Source organism: Scardinius erythrophthalmus (assembly GCF_964197995.2).
Source record: "Scardinius erythrophthalmus genome assembly, chromosome: 4".
NCBI lineage: Eukaryota > Metazoa > Chordata > Actinopteri > Cypriniformes > Leuciscidae > Scardinius > Scardinius erythrophthalmus.
The window spans coordinates 21,087,586-21,108,700 of record NC_138224.1 but is presented as its reverse complement, the minus strand read 5'-3'; the positions used below and the strand labels follow the sequence as shown (position 1 = coordinate 21,108,700).

The following is a 21,115-nucleotide window of genomic DNA, read 5'->3' as shown; positions in this document are numbered from 1 at the left end:
AGAGGCATTTCAAAGATGGCCGCCGAGTGAAATGACTTGTCTTAAAGGGACTTTGATATTAACTCGTTGGAATGCGTTATCACCTAAATCCTGAAAGAATGGTCCTCTCATAAACATGAACTGTCTTTATTCTGAGCTATAAAAGTTTAGTTTGACACTAAAACTTGTAAGGTAGATTGAATGTCAGCGATAAGTCATATAAAGGACACTGCAGCACGTGGCAGAGCCATAAAGTAATGCAGTTCTGGTAAAGAGATACTTCACTGTATTAACGCAGGCTGCTGAGGATGATATGTAGTTCAGGTGTCTGGGGAGAGCGTACAGTAGATTCTTCCTCTGGGGTCTTAGAATAACTGTGCCGTTGTATTTCATTGATTGCATTATGAATTTTCTTTCTCTTTCATATGAATTGCGTCATGAGCCAGGTACAGCCAAAGCCAGGTGACACATTTCTGGACAGAAATAAAGTTTGTAAAAAAGTGCAAACTTTGCCTTCGGAGCAGATTTCAGGCCAGTGCATCCGATTCACAAGTTCAGATATCTCTGAAAGAAATAAAGTTGGGCATAAGATATTCTAACAAAGTGGTTTTCAACCAGTAGAGCCCTAAAAAATAGGCTGCATGGCTGTTCAAATAAAACAATGTTAAACGCAGATCTCAATAATGCAATATAACTAATATGCATTTGTGTTTAATTAAAGGGTTAGTTCACCCAAAAATGAAAATTCTGTCAGTAATTACTCCCCCTCATATTGTTCCAACCCCGTAAGACTTTCGTTCATCTTCGGAACACAAATTAAGATATTTTTGATGAAATCTGAGTGCTGGAACACTTCTCCCTCCTGCAGGCTTATGGACACTATAACTTGCTGGCCCAGAAAATGTATTAAAGACATTGTTAATATATTCCAAGTGACTCCAGTGGCTCAATCTTAAGTTTATAAAGCGACGAGAATACTTTTTGTGCGCAAAAACAAACAAAAATAACGACTTTATTCCACTTTTCCTCTGCCTCGCTGCCTGCTGTGAGTGTGTTTGTTTGATTCGGTGCGATAAGCTCCGTCTTAGCCATATATTTCTTTGTTTTGAACCATCATTTTACTACCATTTCTAGTTGTTTATACTACTACATTTTACCCAACATCTCAGATTAACCTAACATCGCTAGCTTTTGTTATTAGTACTACTAGCACAAAACGCTAGTAATTCGCTAGCCTGTTAACGCGCCACCCGTGCGCTCAGCTATTTTATTTATTTATTTTTCTCTCGCGCGTCCGCGCCTTTGAGTTCATAAAAAGCTCAGGTGAGTAAGAATCACTCAACAAACACGGTGAGTAATGTCTTGTCCTGTTATTGTCACTTGCACTTCATGTCACATGTTTAGTATAGGCTTCTCTGTCGACAATATAGGATTTATATGTGATAAATGTAAGGAGACAGTTAGGTTGACAGAGAAGATTTCAGAATTAGAAACACGCATCCAAACTTTAATTGAGGATAGTAAGAGTGCTAGTGCTTTAGATGTTTTGGATGCGCATAGAATAGTGCACACTTTACATGAGTCGGTTCTGGCTGAAGTAGAGCCTGTGCAGCCGGGCAAATGGGTGACAGTGAGGGATCGCTCTAGTCGCGGATCTAAAAACCACTCTTCCGTTCCGATTACCATAACAAATCGATTTGCCCCGCTCAGTGAAACACCCACTGAGAATGATTGTGCCCTAGTTATTGGCGATTCTATTACACGGAACGTGAAAATAGAGACACCAACCACCATAGTCACATGTTTGCCGGGAGCCAGAGCGCCTGACATCAAAGCAAATTTAAAAGTGCTGGCTAATGCTAATCGTAAATTCTCTAAGATCATTATTCATGTCGGCACTAATGATGTTCGACTCCGCCAGTCGGAGATCACCAAAATTAATATTAAAGAGGTGTGTGAACTTGCAAGTACGATGTCAAGGACTGTAATTTGCTCTGGCCCCCTTCCTGTTCGCAGGAGTGATGAGATAGTTAGTAGATTGTGTTCGCTTAACGGTTGGCTGTCTAAGTGGTGTCCGCTTAATAATATAGAATTCATAGACAATTGGAAAAGTTTTTGGGGCAAACCTGACCTGTTGAAAAGAGATGGTATCCATCCCTCCTGGGATGGTGCTGCTCTTCTCTCTAGTAATATGGCTCATAGTCTTAGAGCTCAAACATGACAATCTGGGGCTCAGGTCAGGAAGCAGACAGACTGGCTTAACCGACTGTCTGCTAGCGGCCTCGCGTCACCAAGGTCAGATAAATCCCATCACATAGAGCCTCTTTCACCTAGCTATCATCATATAGAGACTGTGTCTGTTCCCCGAATTTGGAAATCCAAAAAACGTTTAAACCCAACTAAGGTTAAAAATTTAATTGATGTTCAACAAATAAAAAACAGCTATAATACAGATGAGCAAATGCTAAAGCTTGGGTTGCTGAATATTCGATCGCTTACTTCAAAAGCACTCGTTGTTAACGATATGATTTCAGATAATAACCTAGATGTGCTGTGTTTGACAGAAACCTGGCTAAAACCAAACGATTACATTACTTTAAATGAATCAACCCCGCAAGATTACTGTTATAAACATGAGCCTCGTCTGAAACGCAAAGGGGGTGGTGTTGCTGTAATCTATAGTAATAGTTTCAAAACCACTAAGAAATCAAGTTTTAAATATAATTCTTTTGAAGCATTGGTGCTTAATGTAAAAATATATAGTGTAAACGATAAATCACGTTTGAGATTTGTGCTGGCTACTGTATACAGGCCACCAGGGCACCATACAGACTTTATCAAAGAATTTGCGGACTTTCTATCAGAATTAATATTGACTGCAGATAAAGTACTAATTGTTGGTGATTTTAATATACACATCGATAATGAAAAAGATGCATTGGGATTGGCATTTAAAGACATTGTAAATTCAATTGGAGTTAGACAACACGTGTCAGGACCTACTCATCGTCGTAATCATACTCTAGATCTAATATTATCACGCGGAATAGATGTGGATGCCGTTGAAATTCTGCAGCAGAGCGATGACATCTCAGATCATTATCTAGTCTCGTGTAATTTGCATTTAGCCAAGGCTGCAAAGCCGACTCCGTGTTTCAAATATGTGAGACCTATCACTTCTGCTACTAAAGATTGCTTTATTAATAATCTTCCTAATCAGTTTCATCATCTCAGCATCTCAGATAGCTTAGAAGAACTAGATATTACAACAGAAACGTTTAACTCTCTCTTTTCCAGCACTTTAGACACAGTTGCTCCGTTGCGCTTAAAGAAGATTAAAGAAAATAGTCCAACGCCGTGGTACAACGAGCACACTCGGGCCCTTAAGAGAGCAGCCAGAAAAATGGAGCGCAACTGGAAGAAAACAAAACTAGAGGTATTTCGCATTTCATGGAAAGAGAGCTCAATTACTTACAGAGAGGCTTTAAAAGCTGCTAGATCTGCTTATTTTTCAACCCTATTAGAAGAAAATAAACATAATCCTAGGTATTTATTTGAAACGGTGGCTAAACTAACGAAAAATAAAGCTTCAAGCACCGAAGTTTCCAAGCAACACAGCAGTAATGACTTTATGAACTTCTTCACTTATAAGATTGATAATATCAGGGACAAAATTATAACTATGCAACCGTCTACTACAGTATCGCATCAGGCAGTGCATTGTAGTCTCCCTGAGGAAAAATTTGATTCATTCGTTGCTATAGGAGAGGAAGAATTTACTAAACTCATTAAATCATCTAAATCTACAACATGTATGTTAGACCCTATACCGACTAAGCTACTGAAAGAAATACTTCCAGAGGTCATAGATCCTCTTCTTAATATCATTAATTCGTCTTTGTCTCTAGGATACGTACCAAAAAACTTTAAGCTGGCTTTGATTAAACCGCTTGTTAAAAAAACGCAACTTGATCCTTCAGAATTAGTCAATTACAGGCCGATCTCGAATCTACCTTTTCTGTCAAAGATATTAGAAAAGGCAGTATCCTCACAACTGTGTTCCTTTCTTGAAAGAAATGATATCTGCGAGGATTTCCAGTCCGGATTTAGACCGTACCATAGTACCGAAACAGCTCTCGTTAGAGTCACAAATGATTTGCTCTTATCATCCGATCGTGGTTGTATCTCTCTATTAGTGTTACTCGATCTTAGCGCTGCATTTGACACCATCGACCACAACGTTCTTTTAAATAGATTAGAACATTATGTTGGTATTACAGGAAATGCACTAGCATGGTTTAAATCATACTTATCTGACCGTTATCAGTTTGTAGCAGTAAATGATGAGATGTCTCATCGATCACAGGTTAAGTATGGCGTACCACAAGGCTCAGTATTAGGACCGCTGCTGTTCACTCTGTACATGCTACCATTAGGAGATATCATTAGGAAACATGGAATTAGCTTTCACTGTTATGCTGACGATACTCAGCTCTATATTTCTTCAAAACCTAACGAAACTTATCAATTCACAAAATTAACGGAATGCATAGCGGATATAAAAAATTGGATGACTTGTAATTTCCTACTTCTAAATTCTGAAAAAACAGAGTTTCTAATTATTGGACAAAAAACTTCCTCACGTAATAATCTACAATACTGTCTAACACTTGATGGCTGCTCTGTTAAGTCTTCGTCGTTGGTTAGGAACCTGGGTGTGCTCTTTGATACCAATCTTTCATTTGAAAGTCACGTGTCTAGTATCTGTAAAACTGCATTTTTCCATCTTAAAAATATATCTAAATTACGTCATATGCTCTCATTGACAAATGCGGAACAATTAGTTCATGCGTTCATGACCTCAAGGCTAGATTATTGTAATGCTCTACTGGGTGGTTGCCCTGCACGCTTAATAAACAAACTACAGCTGGTCCAAAACGCAGCAGCTCGAGTTCTTACCAGAACCAGGAAGTATGACCATATTAGCCCAGTTCTGTCAAAACTGCACTGGCTCCCTATTAAACATCGCATAAATTTTAAAATATTGCTGATTACTTACAAAGCACTGAATGGTTTAGCTCCGCAGTACTTGAGCGAGCTCTTAACGCATTATAGTCCGTCACGTCTATTACGATCTCAAAATTCCGGCCAGTTGATTATACCTAGAATATCAAAATCCACTGCTGGCGGTAGATCCTTTTCCTATTTAGCACCAAAACTCTGGAACAGTCTTCCTACCATTGTCCGGGAAGCAGACACACTCTGTCAGTTCAAAGCCAGATTAAAGACACATCTCTTTGACCTAGCTTTCACATAATACATTATAGACTTCTATAATTTAATGTTATGCTGCATAGATTAGGTCAGCCGGAACCGGGAACACTTCCCAAAAATCCTGATGTACTCGTTACATCATGAGAAGAATGGCATCTACGCTAATTTTAGTGTCTGTGTTTATCCCAAGGTTTTTCCTGCAGCCTGCCGGATCCAGGCCGTATCCAGATCTGACGAAGGACCTTCACCTGGACCGATGACAACGCAGTGCTGAAGTGCCAACTAGTCTCTCCCTATCTCCCAGCGTTTCTCACAGGTTCGCGTTTAAAGTCTGTGTAGAGAGAATGGTGTCGTCTTAGCGGCCCCTAATTTAATAACAAATGATCATTGCGACGGAACCAAATCAATTAAAACTAACTTTAGATGGAAATAACTTAACTCTGCTGTAAAGCCGAAACAATCTCTGTTACCTTAAATTATACGCTTATCTCTGTAAAGCTGCTTTGAGACAATCTACATTGTTAAAAGCGCTATATAAATGAAGATGACTGACTTGACTTTTCATTTCCTTCTCTCTGGACCTCGAGTCTTTTCACGTAGTGTTTAAGCGTAGCGCGTCTGTGTTTCACGTCACCACGTAGGCTCACTATTGGGTGACTCTGGTCATGTGTGATGCGTGCTGACGTGAAACACAGAAGCGCTACGCTTAAACACTATGCAAAAAAAACTCGAGGTCCAGAGAGAAGGAAATGAAAAGTGGAATAAAGTCGTTATTTTTGTTTGTTTTTGCGCACAAAAAGTATTCTCGTCGCTTTATAAACTTAAGATTGAGCCACTGGAGTCACTTCGACTATATTAACAATGTCTTTAATACATTTTCTGGGCCAGCAAGTTATAGTGTCCATAAGCCTGCAGGAGAGTGATCCAGCACTCAGATTTCATCAAAAATATCTTAATTTGTGTTCCGAAGATGAACGAAAGTCTTACGGGGTTGGAACAACATGAGGGTGAGTAATTACTGACAGAATTTTCATTTTTGGGTGAACTAACCCTTTAAGATAAAGAAAAAGCTCGAGATTTTTGTCAACTAAATCCTTCAAATAAGCTGTTTAATCAAGAAATCTTTGACTGGAACTCAATATATTTACTACCACCAAAGAAAAAAAGGTCTACACTGTAAAAAAATTATTTGATCAATAATTTATGACAACATATGTTTTAACTCATTAAAATAAGTTAGGAAATTTTCAACCAAGTTGATTAAGGCAGCAACTTTGTTTGTTTTTTTACAGTGTATAGTAAATAACTCCCCAAAAATAAGGGGGACAAACATTTTGGGGAAAACTAAATACAGAAAAAATGCCACGATGGAAAATATGAAAAACCTCTGAGTTTGTACTCATCATTTTAAACTGAATGACCACGAATACTGTGTTTTATGCCAAATGGAGGGGGGGGGGGGAGGGGACTGAGAGAAAATGCCGTTCTTGAAATGAAATATGGGAGACCAAATACTAACTTGAAATGCATTGAGATTAATAAGCAAGTCTCAGAATATACAAACTGGTGCTTCCTTCACTTCTGGGGCTTGGTTTACCACAGTTAATTATGTCTCGAGTGCTGCCTGTTAGGATTTGAGTGCTCACCAAGGTTATCTGAACAACTGTCAGGAGTACTTCATGACTGTAGATCAGATCCAGGTGACCTTGTTCAGCTGCTTTAGACTGCTTAAACAGAGAACATGATGTGAGCAATATCTGTGAGCAATATTCTCGATTTCTCAAAAGTCTCTATGATGAAAAGATACTGCCACGGAGTCATAATTACAAATAAAAAATAAATAAAAAAATGCATGAAAGTGAACACAGGCTGCAAAACGTTGACACTGCAATAAAGCACTAAGAAAATGGTTGCATTTTAGCACTATCCACAAATAGATCATTTCTATACATTAAAATTAAAGTATTGTCCTCCAAGAAAATGTCAATCACCAATCTCAGGAGATAACTAAATAGTATACAGTATGAGCCATTTTAAATTAACTTTATTTTCATTTAATTTGTGATTTGCTTTAATTGGGACCATGCTGGGATGTGCTGAAGGAGACTTTACAGAGTGCTTGACTCTTGCATTGCAAATACAAGATCTTGACACCTTTTGATGGGATAAATGTTGTGATGTTATCAAGTGGTGCATACATTTTGTTTTCCGTGTTTCCAACGCAGGAACTTTCCCCAGGAACTAGGGACTTTGGGGTGGTACTCCATGTTTCCACCGCAAGAACCAGGGTCTTAATGAAGTTCCGGGTAAAAATTTCCCCCTCAGAAAGTCCCTGCTTGCGAGGTAGTACTTTTTCAAAGTTCGGGAACTCCCGGGGGTGGGACTTGGGGCGCTGAACATGCTGATTGGTTGAGTTCATGCCACATTTTGATTAGTTGACTCCATGAAGTTTGAGACACTTATTTCAACCACCATTTTTTTAAATCTGTTGCAGTGCTTGCAGTAAGATTTGTTTGCTATTCTAATCAACACTGGAGTTTAAAAAATACGACTTACGGACCGACGGCGAGGTTCAGGCTTTATTTAGCTTAAATTCAGAGGATGAGGATCTTGCATTGGATTTTTGCATTGTCAGTACAGTTCAGAGGATGAGGATGAAATCCAGCGGGAACTGGAAAGTAGCGCGCAGTCCTACGTCACCGGACTAATTTACCAAATCTTCACGATACTTTAGACCGCAGTGGAAACGCAGACAGCAACAGCTCTGAGGGAAAAAAAGTTCCTGGGACAAATTGTTCCGGGTAATTTTGGGAGCTTTAGTTCCCCCAAAAAGCGTTCCTAAAACTAGGAAGTGTTCCCAAAAATCGTTCCCAGTTCTTGTGAACCCAAAGCCCCTTTGGAAAGGACATTGTACTTTGTAACTTTGCATACCTTTTTAATTCTTAAACAGCAACATTACACAAAGAAAGTTGAAAATGTAAAACAGCATAACAGGACTCCATTAAAACCAAATGAGGATGTGGAAAATAATCAGCGTTGTTAGATTACTTCAGATTCCTGCAGTGATAAAGGTAATTGGCTAAACTATGAATATCTTACCTCATATTGAAAGAAATGAGAAATAGTAACATTAGCCTAGTGCTTAATGCCGTGAAACACAAACAGTGAAACAAATCTGTCAAAACATTGATAACCATTGATTTTTAAGTTCATTCTCAATTAAAGGTTTACTTCAGCATCAGCATTCGTCACAGATGTAGCAGAGTGGTTTAGTCATTTACCAATTCAGAAATCAAATGACTGGACAAATTGGAGGAAAGCAGTATCTACAGATTAATCCCAGAATTTGTGCTGATTATACAATAAAGGGTTAACAAAAATACATCAAACACGAGAGAATAATCAAATGTTAAAATAAAATGTGTCAAAAAAGTGCTAACCTCTTGCAATATAGTCCAATATTCTAAACCCATGTGACTGTGTGAGGAACAGACATCAATTGAAACGCGATGCGGCGAGTTAAAACATTAAGTTTATGCGTTTTGTCAATGTTAAGCTTGATAGAATAGAAAAGCGAGAGGAATTCTACTTCATTACTCTACATAAACCGCTATTCAAATGTACATGCATGTTCTCTCTACTTTTTCATGTTTTTAGATTCATTCACAGCACATGAAATGTCCCCAGGAATGCTTGCAATGGCTCAATGCCAGATTCTTAATATAATATCCTTGAATTCCTTAAAGAATTTATGTGCCACAGATGCCACTAAACTAAGTTAATTTGAATCCGACTGCATTTATAATATTGAGGTTGAGCACCCACAGAAGAACTGGCTGTGTTAAGACCACGAGAGCACCACAGCTCCCCCATCTGAGACACAGAGAGAAAAGGTAGTCAAACGGTAGAGAGAAGGGCTCAATAGAGGTGATGCATCGCCATGGCAACAGTGGACAGCATCAGCAAGTAATTGCTTCCTGTTATTGTAGCTCTCTCTCTCTCTCTCTCTCTCTCTCTCTCTCTCTCTCTCTCTCTCTCTCTCTCTCTCTATCTCTCTCTCTCTCGGAGGTAAGAGCTGACCATCTGATGGCATTCCTCTAAAAAACACATCTGTCAGGTACTCATTAATTTGGAGACAAAGACAGCACCAAACACTTCAGAAACAAGAGCTTGTAAGGGAGGAAAAAAACTACTTATTGCTCATTACTGTGCGTTAGATATGACAAATTAAATGTCTACGTACTGTTCTATCTATTTTCAAAGACGCTTTGGTACAATGCTCCGATACACGACACGTTAAAAGTTTGGACATGTTATACTAAAACGTTTCTTATGATCTTAAAAAAATTGAGGTCTAAAGGCTCACACTTCAATGCTTGACATTTATTTTGTAGACAAAATGAACTGTGCCCCCTTAAGTTTTCTTTTCATAACCTTTACTTACTTTATGTGCGTACTTAAACGTACGTAGCAGAGAGTGAATACAAAGTTGGCTGGAGTCCTATTAAAAGTTGGTCAAAGTTTGTCACACCAGGATTGTTATGTATTTTAAATTACTAATTTCCTCCTCCTCCTAATATAGTTATCTTTATAGTTATCGTTCTTGGTGTGAATGGGCCTTTAGAATTAAACAATTAAATATATTAATTTACTGTGAAAAACAATAAAAGTGTTCACAGAAAACTTTAACTTTGACAAGAATGAATGAATAGACGCATATCGTTGCCACTATACTTTTATTATTATGGCATTACTCCCAGCAGCACCAACTATACTCGAGGCCAGTTTAAATTCGCCAAATGAACGTCCTTGTTGTGCGAACATTTTATCGTCGCCGGCAGGATTCAGTACAAGTGTACAAGTGTGTGTGTGTGTGTGTGTGTGTGTGTGTGTGTGTGTGTGTGTGTGTGTGTGTGTGTGTGTGTGTGTGTGTGTGTGTGTGTGCAAATCAGCTGGAAGAAACGCTGTTGGCAGGACTGACAGATCTGCACATAAATATTCTTCATCAGTTGTTTAGGCTACGAGGAGGGAACCACCAGAACTTCCTGTAAATGTCGTAAGTCCGAACCATACAGAAAATGCTTTCACACTAGAAATCTTTTGAGGTTTTCAAACCAAACCTTTGTTCAGTCTGATCCGGACCGAGACTACCTCTTTTCGTCGGACCAAATTTCATCTGTTTGGTCCGGACCATGGTCCGGGGGAGGTTTCACACCTGTAGTTTTGATTCGGACCAAACTGAAAAGTCCAAAAATCCGGACCAAACAAGGTAGGTGTGAAAGGGCCCTTAATAAAGTAAATATTTGTGGTTTCAGAGCGAAGCGCATCATTTAGACACAAGGGGCCCTATCTTGCACCCAGCGCAATTGACTTTGTACACCGACGCATGTATCATTCCTATTTTGCACCCGCGCAAAGCGCGCTTTTCCCACCACAGAAGCACGTCGCTAAACTAGGGAATGAACTTGCGCTCCCTGGGCGGTTCAGCGCAAAAAAGGAGGCGTGTTTCATGAAACGTTCCTTCATGCTATTTTGCAGGTTTAGAAAACAGTCAGTGGTGCGTTGCGCATGTTATTCATATGCTATTTTAAGGGCGCATGCTTGGCCATAATCAATGTAGCGTGTGCACAACGCGCATACACTTTGATTCTCACATCTACACAGAAGCAGCAGTTTTCATTTTTGCAAATCATACATTATTACGATAGATGGATAGATGGATACCCGCCCACAAAGTTACTTGCGCTTTGACACTTGCGTTTCAGATCGTTAAAATAGGGCCCATGTAGTTCAAGATGCAGTGTTTGTTTGCGCTTATCAGGTTTGGTTGGATTAAAACGAACTCTGGTGTGATTGCTCTATTAGTGTGGCTCATTTGATTAAGTGTGAACGCTGCCATCAGAACACTGGTGCGCACCAAAAACCAAACAAACTGTATTGCATGTGAAAACCAAAACCACAATGTGCCATAGTTCACACTTTCAATTCATTCAGGAGTATGAAAGTTGCTGAATACTGTTGATTTGCAAATGTCATGGTTGATGGTAATGGTATAGCCGAAATAATGACATTTTCGCCGTTTCAATAAACTAAGCCTTTTTTTCTAAAGTTTCACCTAAACCTTATGTTATAATAAGAAATATGTCAACACAGGGGAAAGAAAAGAGGCTCAGTGCTATTTCTCGGGGTCTTTGAGTTATTATGAGTCACTGCCAATAGAGGGCAGTCATCAGTGCTTTGGATGGATGGATGAGAATTCATTATCATGTTGGAGACCCCAGCTTAATTATAGATTTCATTCATATTTCATTCTGCTGCCACATGTCTGACTCATAATTTCAGATGTCTAATAACGGCAACAGCAGCCAAACTGATTCAGGGACACCCTGAGAGCCAGTCAAATGAAACCAGAACTGGCACGCCAACGTCCAGAGGCCTGTCAACATCGACACCGTCCTGACTTCATGGATCTGCAATGCTTAAACCCCAGGGATGAGGCTGAGCGATGATATGAGAAATATGCAAAGACGGTTGAGATTACAAACTGTTAAAGCCCCCCTGTGGTGAAAATCCAGCTTTTAATGTTGTTTATACGTCTATGTGGTGTTTTTAATATGCTTTAAGACAACCCATGTGCAAATTCATAAGTCAACAGTAAGTACTAAGGATTGGAATTGAAAACCGGTTCCACTCGAGAACCGGCTCTAAGTTTTATGAACCATCGATATTGTATGCCCTCAACGTTAACGAGTCCTCTTGTCAAATGCTCCTGCTCCGAGTCCCAGCCATATACAGACCGTGAACTCACAACTGTCCCTTTTTTCCTTTATCGGGCTTGGAAAGGGTTACACCCATTCTCAACGGTAGACCAACAGGCTCAGCCCTGCTTAGCTTCAGTGGGCAACAGGGTGATATGGCTGCTGGCAAATTATTATTATTATTATTTGTAGCGTCTGGACCAATCAGACAAACACAAATTATTCATTTATTTAATGAATAATCCAGCAAACGCATCCTCCCAACCAAGGCCTGTGAAACTTTCCCCAAAAACTAACATCCCAAATGAAGCTAACACACTGGCAGGACGCGGTGTCTTGTTACAGGACATACTGAGACTGATAAGAGTTTTTACGATCCAAAGGAATGTGGCCACATGTGAGAGAGACAATGGGAAGACAGAAACAATCTTTAATACAGACTTTGCTGCATTAATCATAGACTAACTGATCTATAAATGAACATGCATCCCAGAAACTGTGTGAATGATTTACTGTCTTGTGTACTATTATGTATATACTATGGTATGTATTTTATTATACAACCAACAAACGGTCAATGTAACCTCACCTGTATCATGTTTCCTATCTAATTAATCCTCATTTAATGACTCACACTTTGATGTACATCACCTTCTCTTAGAATGCAGTGTGGATTTGTTATATCTATCTGAGCATTAATGAACAGAAAAAAGGTAAGGCAGAAGCTAACCACACTTGATATAGCGTCATAAATCCTCCCCACAGAGGAAAAGCCCGCTCAGAAATGTTTCCTTTCCTATTGGAAGGCCAGGCCTTCAAGGTGTGTCCTTCGTCAAGCTTTAAAAGGCCTCTTCGCTAGCCTCCCGCCCTTTTAGCTTCTTTGCTGCTGGCCTCACTCCTGCCTCTATGTATTAATGCTCATGGGTAGCCTAAATGGGTTCCATTCAGACCTTAATATTAAGTATTTTACTGTTAGCCTATATGTCAACAAGATTCAACAAAACATTTTCACCTGGCAAGACCCAATGTTTAGATCTGTTGTGGTATTTATGCAAATTAGCACATACGTAATTAGATTATGCATCATTTGTCTATGTTAACAAACAATTTCAAAAAACGTTTAATAGATTTTTTGTTTGTCTTGATGTAAGTAATCAACTCAGTAATTTTCATGGTGATATCTAAAGGTTAAAATTTTTACCCTATTCACGCAAGAAAAAGAATGAATAGGCGTATGAATAGGCTATATTTGGGTCTTTTTCGAAACTTTCCCCTAATGGGATTCTTCGGGGCTTTTTTTTTTTTTCTTACTCGGAAATCAGTTGAGTTTGCTTCTGCTGCATTTTGTTCAACCTTTTTTCCTAAAATGACTGGACTAACAGAGCACCTCTAGCAGGGATGGAAATTAGCACCCGCCACCAGCCAAATGCGGGTGATTTTGTGTTGTGTGATTTCGGGTAAACTCGCTTCATCTACCGGCCACCGTGGCGGGTAAATAAAAATAGCATACTGTTTCACACGGACGGTGGACACTTTTAGAGGAGGCACACCTTCAAAAAAAAAAAGTGGCGTTACATCGCAGGCGTTAAGAGGTCTGCAGAGAAAACATCTTTGCATTGACTTAACATTGAAATCACTCGCGCCTGACGCGCTATTCGCATCCGGTGTGAACGCACTATTACGGGAACGCGACGGTGGAGCATTTTTAAGATTTCCACTCTGGAGGGTAATTTCACTTTTTTGCGTTTTTAAGCCCCAAAAACGCCGTCGCCGTCTAAAAGAAAGGCACATCTGATAAAATATTTTTACGTTTTCACCCGCGAGCATTCTCGTGTTCATTGTTGGGACTAAGACCTAAAACTGGAAGCCATAAAAGACCACGAATCATCCAAATGCCACATCCAGGTAAAAAAGAGAAATATAAGAGAGAAAGAGTGTATAAGAGAGAAAGAGAAAATGTCAGTATTCCATTGAGACTTGAGAGATTAAATAAACTGCTTAAGTGTTGTAGATCTTGAAGTATTAATTTTCACATGCAGTTACGCATTGTCGGTTAAAAACAAGAAAGTGGCTGGTAAAAACATTGAGTGGCTGGTAGATTTTGAAATCCACCAGCCACAGTGGCCGGTGGACAAAAAAGTTCATTTCCATCCCTGACCTCTAGTGCTTCAGATATAGGCCTAAGCGCTTCAGATGTAAGTACTTTTCTAAAGAAAGGCACATTTACTACAAAAAAAAAAAATCACGAAACCTCAAATCAGACATTTGGCAATCTTTTTCGGTTGTGCATGATGGAGAGGGGAATCAACTACCTTTTGCCTGCTGCGATAAAAGCCGATAAAAGGTGTTAACATACAACAGACACAAATCTGGAACATCAGGCCTATAATGTGACCAGAACATTATCTAATATATAATTATATATATTAGATAGATAATAATATTACCTAATCGAATAGATTTTATATTTTTGTTTTTGGTTACTGTTAGCCTACTATTGTGAATATTATGCTGTTCGTAATATGGGACCGTTTCGTGTTTTGTGATCACATTTTAAATGTTTAAATGGCCTGTGATATAGTCTATAGTCTAGGTTAGATAAGAATGATCCGTTTTACAAATGTTCCTATGTGTAGGCCATGCCTAAGGCTGTTTTTATGTTACACGATAATTAAGCCTATTGGAATTTGGGCCGATTAATGTTTATCTTTGTTGGCGTTAGTTACTGAGGCCTATTTTATGTTTTGTATGGTTGAACATATGCAGGCTTACCAATAAATATGTTACCAAGTATTGGTAAGGAATTATGTGCGCACGCATTTTTTTTTCCAAGACCTTTCGTGAGATAGAAAGTGAACATCCATCCTGCCTGCCGTCTTGCGGGCATTCGCGCAGGTCTCTACAACAAAGTCCCTTTTACGATCTTGATCTTGTCATATGCTCTAAGGCTACGTTCACACTGCAGGCTGAAACGACCCAATTCCGATTTTTTTGCCCCTATGCGACCTGTATCTGATCTTTTCATGACAGTCTGAACGACACAGATCCGATCTTTTCAAATGCGACCCAGGCCACTTGGGTATGTGGTCCCAAATCCGATACATATCCGATCTTTTGAAATGCGACTTCAGTCTGAACGGCCAGGTCGCATGTATCCGACCCGCACGTCATTGATACGCGAAAAACGTCATAATTCTGCATTGAAGTAGTCGTCGGTTTGAAAACGGACTGCATATTCGTCGAGCTGAGGTAAATCTGCCGAACGGGTCGACCTCGACGAGCCCGTTAATTAAAAAAAAAAAGCCCACGGCCATTATATATACGTTATGTTAACTTATTTGTGCTGAATCTGATATTAGATAGGTCAGCAGCTGCAGTCTGTCTCTTGTGTAACGGTCGCTGCGTGCGCTCGTGTGTGTGCGTGTGTGTGTGTGTGTGTGTGAGTGAGAGAATCACAGTTAGTTAAAGCAGAGACGGGCTCTGGTTAAAGTTTAGCTACTTCCGCAAACAACAAGTGACGTCGTTGACCGTTGAGTACTCTTCTGCGCATGCGGGTCACTTCTGGGTAATTTCACGTTCACACAGGAGATCACAAAAGGTCGCATTTAATTGAAAATGTGAACGGCCTTGCAAAAAAATCGATTTTTTTCAAAAAATCGGAATTGAGCATTAAGCCCTGCAGTGTGAACGTAGCCTAAAGTGCTGTACATGCTAAGAATTTTTTTCGGTGACCATGAAAGATACACTTTTCTTAGAATAAATTAATAATCAAAGAGTTCGTTGGAACTGATTAATTGATTGTAATATTAATTTAGCTTACCTCAAAGTTAATCTAATTAACTGAACCAAATATTAATAATTAATCATAATTGGTAATTATGGATTATTATTAATATTCACCCTTTGAGCTAATATTGTTACATATTATTATTATTACTATTTTCTTTTTTTTTATTATTATTATTATTAGTTGTAGTATTATTATTTCGTAAGAATCGCCGAAAGAATCGGATAGATAAACAGAATCGTTAGTGGCATTGATATTGATAAAATCTTATCAATCCCCATCCCTTGTAATTGCGGAGTATTTTCTCCTTAAAACTGCAGTGAACCAAAGACAGTCTCAAAAATGCGGTTTGAAATCGCTGGTGTTTCTGACGTCACAAACTACCTTGTAACCAATCAGGTTAAAGTGTGATCGTCAATGAGTGGATCTCTGAGCTGGTGTGAGTGAGTGGAGGCGGGGCTAATTTGCATATTCATAGAACCACGTATACTGAATGAGGCAAGGGTTTAGAGTTACATTCAAGCTATTTTAAGGCATGAAGAAATTTGTTTTCAAGGAAAAAACATTTAAATATGTAATTTTGGTGAGTTTGATGAGTTTTAAGGGATAAAAATGATTGACTAGAGGGAGCCATTAAAGTGAAACCAACTACTTCACTATTTACTTCCTTAATGTGTTTCGGAATTATTGTGCACAATTTTTTGATAAATATTTAAACATTTTGTAATAATTTACAGACGCACATGTCATTCCAAGCATGTATGTGGGTTCTGAATAATGTTATTTATAATTTAATACAGTTCACAGCAACCATATCTATCCAGGTCCACAAAGGATAAGGAGAAAAAAAAAAAAGATTAAAGTTGTCTATAAAACTAATGCACTATATTCCAAGAAATATGATGGCTTTGGGTGGCAAACAGTAAAACAAAAACAGTTTAAGGTATATGAGTTTGGAACATTATGAGGGTTAGTAAATAATGATAAAATTTGCATTTGCACCAAAACATAATCCAAGAAAACAAGAATGATTGGCCAACAAATTACATGCATTAGGCTAAAGTGTGTTTTCTTTTTTTTCCCAAATTCTGTTTTCCGTTTTGTTTTTCTGGATTCCAGTTCAATGGTTCAATTAAATTTGAATCAACAAAAAGCATGTCTTGTCTAATCAATTTCATTCATAAAACATTGCAATAAATTATTAAATTGTTAATGTAAACATTGCAATAAATGTCCCGAGAGCCTCTCTTCCGTTCTCTACAAGTGTGCGACACTAGCTAACGTTAGCTTAGAGATCAAATCCACTAACGTCAACAAGCAAACAGCACAAAACAGACTCCAACGCAAACTGAAATAAAAATGGTTTGTTTCACAGTAACATAAATAATGTTAATCTGTAACGATTCAATGACGTCAACTACAAAAACACATGAAATGAATGCTTATACAATGTTCAGGATAATACCGAAAAGCTATTCGATACTGCAATGTGTCAAGCAAATATGGCATTACTAAACTATAGTCTCGCATAGCCAGATTTATATAGTCTATAATTTTAAATATAACTTATAATTAAGCTATCATAAAAGTAAAATTTTAATTATCGCATCTGAGAACATGATGACGGTGAATTGCAGAGCTGATGCAAACATATCCACATCGCTATGATCAGATGTTTCTTTAAATGCTGCTTTCTCACCGCTGGCATTTTTGTTGTGTGCTTATTTTGTTATTAAGAGGAAAGAGCACAGCACATATTTACATATTCATCTAAACGTCATCTAGACTATGTGTCTAAAATGAATCAGACATTTGCCACTCTAAAGTCAATATCAGGAATTTAAATTTGACTAACAGTACAGCCCTTCTTATTTGCCAATTCCATGACATTCTGCGATATACGTTAAATTCCATTTTCGGACTGTATTCCGCTATTCTGTCCACTTTTTCTGCATCACGGAAATCATATGGCCCTATATGTGTGAACACTAACGCTTCCATCTTTGCAAGCACAGTTTCAAATGCTGCATTCAGAAACGTCAGAACACAACTCATGTGTTGCAAAGAGTATATTTTGGACTTTGCTCTGCATACGTTCTTGTGATTCATTCATATACTGGTAGTCAAGCCATAAAGCCATAAAACAGCATCTTACCCAAATCAGTATTAGGGCCGGCCAGAACCTGTCTGAACTTGTCGAGTCTTGACGCCTCTCTCTCGGTCATGGCAGGAGTTCCGGATGTGTTCTGATCCGCCATGCGGGCCACCAGTGGAATCGTGGGCCTGTGCGGGAGTGACTGCTGTCTGTGTAGTGCTGCCTGTTCAACGCCCACTTCTGACCCACAGACAAGAGAAAACACAGCTGGAATGAGAACAAACCACTGCACATGCCTCAGCCCATTAAATGTAATTATGGAGGCAATTCATGACACAGTTTGCCCCGAGTTACCCCAAGATGCTCAGCTAGTGGTAATGAAACTCTTCTCTGTCAAACTAAATCCATTATAGAACTCGGACAGATGAACCTTATATTCGGAGTGCCATCATCATTAGGAGTGGGAATCTTTTAGCATCACACGATTCAATTAATTTACATTAGATTCTATTTTAATTTCAATTTAGGGAGTCGTGACGAGATTGCATACGATTCTCAATGTACATTCTCTTCAGCAACAGCACAGGGACCAATCATTTGTGAGTTAAACTTGGCACATCTCAATTTTTGGAAGCGAGCGCACTTTAATCCTATTAGATGAATTTCAGGGAAGATTGGCTGAGAAGATGCACATGCCAGAGTACTTACTGTAATTAATACTGTATAAATATTAAAAACACAAATTAGATTTTCCTGTCCAACAGTTCGCACACTGATAGCAAGCATTTAAAAAAAATGCACATGCCAGAGTACTTACTGTAATTAATACTGTATAAATATTAAAAACACAAATTAGATTTTCCTGTCCAACAGTTCGCACACTGATAGCAAGCATTTAAAAAAAAAAAAAAAACGATAATCTTGCTTTATTTAATATTGTTTTTCTTAAAGCTAGAACAATGTGTACAATAAAAAGTGTTAAAATTGTTAGGTGGGGTGAACAAACGAAATCGAATTTGACGGAATTGAAACGGTTCATAAGTGTGTGATACAAACGTCAAGACTTTGAAAAAAAGTTTGTTCTCACTTCATAAAAAAAAAAGTTTGATTATTTGTATTTTATTTTATTTAAAACTATTTTTAAAAACTACATTATCTTTTGTTTTCAGTTTTGATTTAATTAATTTTCGTTTAATCATTTTTGTTTTGTGCTTTTGATCTTTCGATTTGTCATACATTTACAAAAACATAGACATAAATACACACATTTATTGATTGATCGAATGATTTATTGATATTTTGCATAATAAAGTTTAGTCCCAGGGACACACAGCCAGTCTATATGTCACTGTTTTTACCTCAGGTAAAATATATATTTAAAAAATATAAAATATAAAAAATCAGAATTGTGTGATACAAAGTTGCAATTGCGAGTTCTAAAGTCAGAATTGTGTGATACAAAGTCACAATTGCGAGTTCTAAAGTCAGAACTGCGTGATATAAAGTCGCAATTGCATGTTATAAAGTCAGAATTGTATGATATAAAGTCGCAATTGCGAGTTCTAAAGTCAGAATTGTGTGATATAAAGTCGCAATTGCGAGTTCTAAAGTCAGAATTGTGTGATATAAAGTCGCAATTGAGAGTGCTAAAGTCAGAATTGTGTGATATAAAGTCGCAATTGCGAGTTCTAAAGTCAGAATTGTGTGATATAAAGTCGCAATTGAGAGTGCTAAAGTCAGAATTGTGTGATATAAAGTCGCAATTGAGAGTGCTAAAGTCAGAATTGTGTGATATAAAGTCGCAATTGCATGTTATAAAGTCAGAATTGTATGATATAAAGTCGCAATTGCGAGTTCTAAAGTCAGAATTGTGTGATATAAAGTCGCAATTGCGAGTTCTAAAGTCAGAATTGTGTGATATAAAGTCGCAATTGAGAGTGCTAAAGTCAGAATTGTGTGATATAAAGTCGCAATTGAGAGTGCTAAAGTCAGAATTGTGTGATATAAAGTCGCAATTGAGAGTTCTAAAGTCAGAATTGCGTGATATAAAGTCACAATTGCGAGTTCTAAAGTCAGAATTGTGTGATATAAAGTCGCAATTGCGAGTTCTAAAGTCAGAATTGTGTGATATAAAGTCGCAATTGAGAGTGCTAAAGTCAGAATTGTGTGATATAAAGTCACAATTGTGAGTTCTAAAGTCAGAATTGTGTGATATAAAGTCACAATTGCGAGTTCTAAAGTCAGAATTGCGTGATATAAAGTCACAATTGCGAGTTCTAAATATATATATATATATATATTACACACACACACACAAACATGCACTTTATTCTATGTCAATTAGTGGGTCAGAATAAGTATGTTTAATGGGTTCACGGGTATATTCTAAGGTATAAGTTGCTATTTTGGCAGTGCTGCATGCATTTGTCAAAGAATCACAATGCATCGGTGAATTGATTTTGTCCTAATGCTTCATAATCATGCTGTCCCAACACTGTAAGGCACTGTAAAATGTGATTGTATGCTTGTTAGAGGCATTAAATGGATGACTTTGAGATATCATTCTTGCATTAAGCATCATAACATCTTCAACATATACAGATGTTCGTGTAATCCCTGCAGAAATTAGACAGTGCGTGACGGCTGCTGACAGTGTCAACACAAGGTACTATTAAAATAGAGGCAGAACACGTCAACGGGAGTCCATTATCACAGTCATCCATCGCCACTCTGGCTGGCTAAACAAAGGACTGGCAGAACTGTCTGACAGTGCAGGTACTGGTGGAAGCACACAGTCCCTGGCTGATATACTCAAATACTCATAGCAAAAAATTGTTTCGTTCTTCACTCAGAGGTTAAGAAATTTTGAAATTCCCTAGGTTGGTGAAATACCTGAGTTAAGGCCGTGACACCCCGACGTAAAAGAACAAGGGGCGAAAATAACTATCTATATTAGCAGGTATCAATAGTCTATATTCCTCATTCAAAAAGGGAAACCAAAACTAGGACTGCAGAGATACAAACCGTAAATAAAGCAGCGCTTGCTTACCATTTAAACATTAATGACGCTGATCACTTTCTTCACTCCAGGCGGTTCATGTTGTTATGAAAATATCCGTGCATTGGAATGTTCAGGTAAGATGATGTAAAATTAGAACAGGCTTCTGTCTGTAACGTCTTGACTTCGTGTTTCCGCCACAGAATGAAAAATAAAAAAGGTAT

The 21,115-nt window shown here is 38.2% G+C and overlaps 1 protein-coding gene across 3 annotated transcripts in view; it reads right to left on the bottom strand.

The window, feature by feature from the left end:
- The window catches only part of tbc1d22a (TBC1 domain family, member 22a), a 170,672-nt gene that overhangs the window by 141,332 nt on the left and 8,225 nt on the right, over positions 1 to 21,115 (bottom strand). For all 3 annotated transcript variants that reach the window (XM_081363945.1, XM_081363944.1, XM_081363946.1), the window contains exon 4: positions 17,954 to 18,133. In XM_081363945.1, coding sequence (XP_081220071.1) covers positions 17,954 to 18,133 — 180 coding nt within the window. The remainder of the gene's footprint in view (positions 1 to 17,953; positions 18,134 to 21,115) is intronic.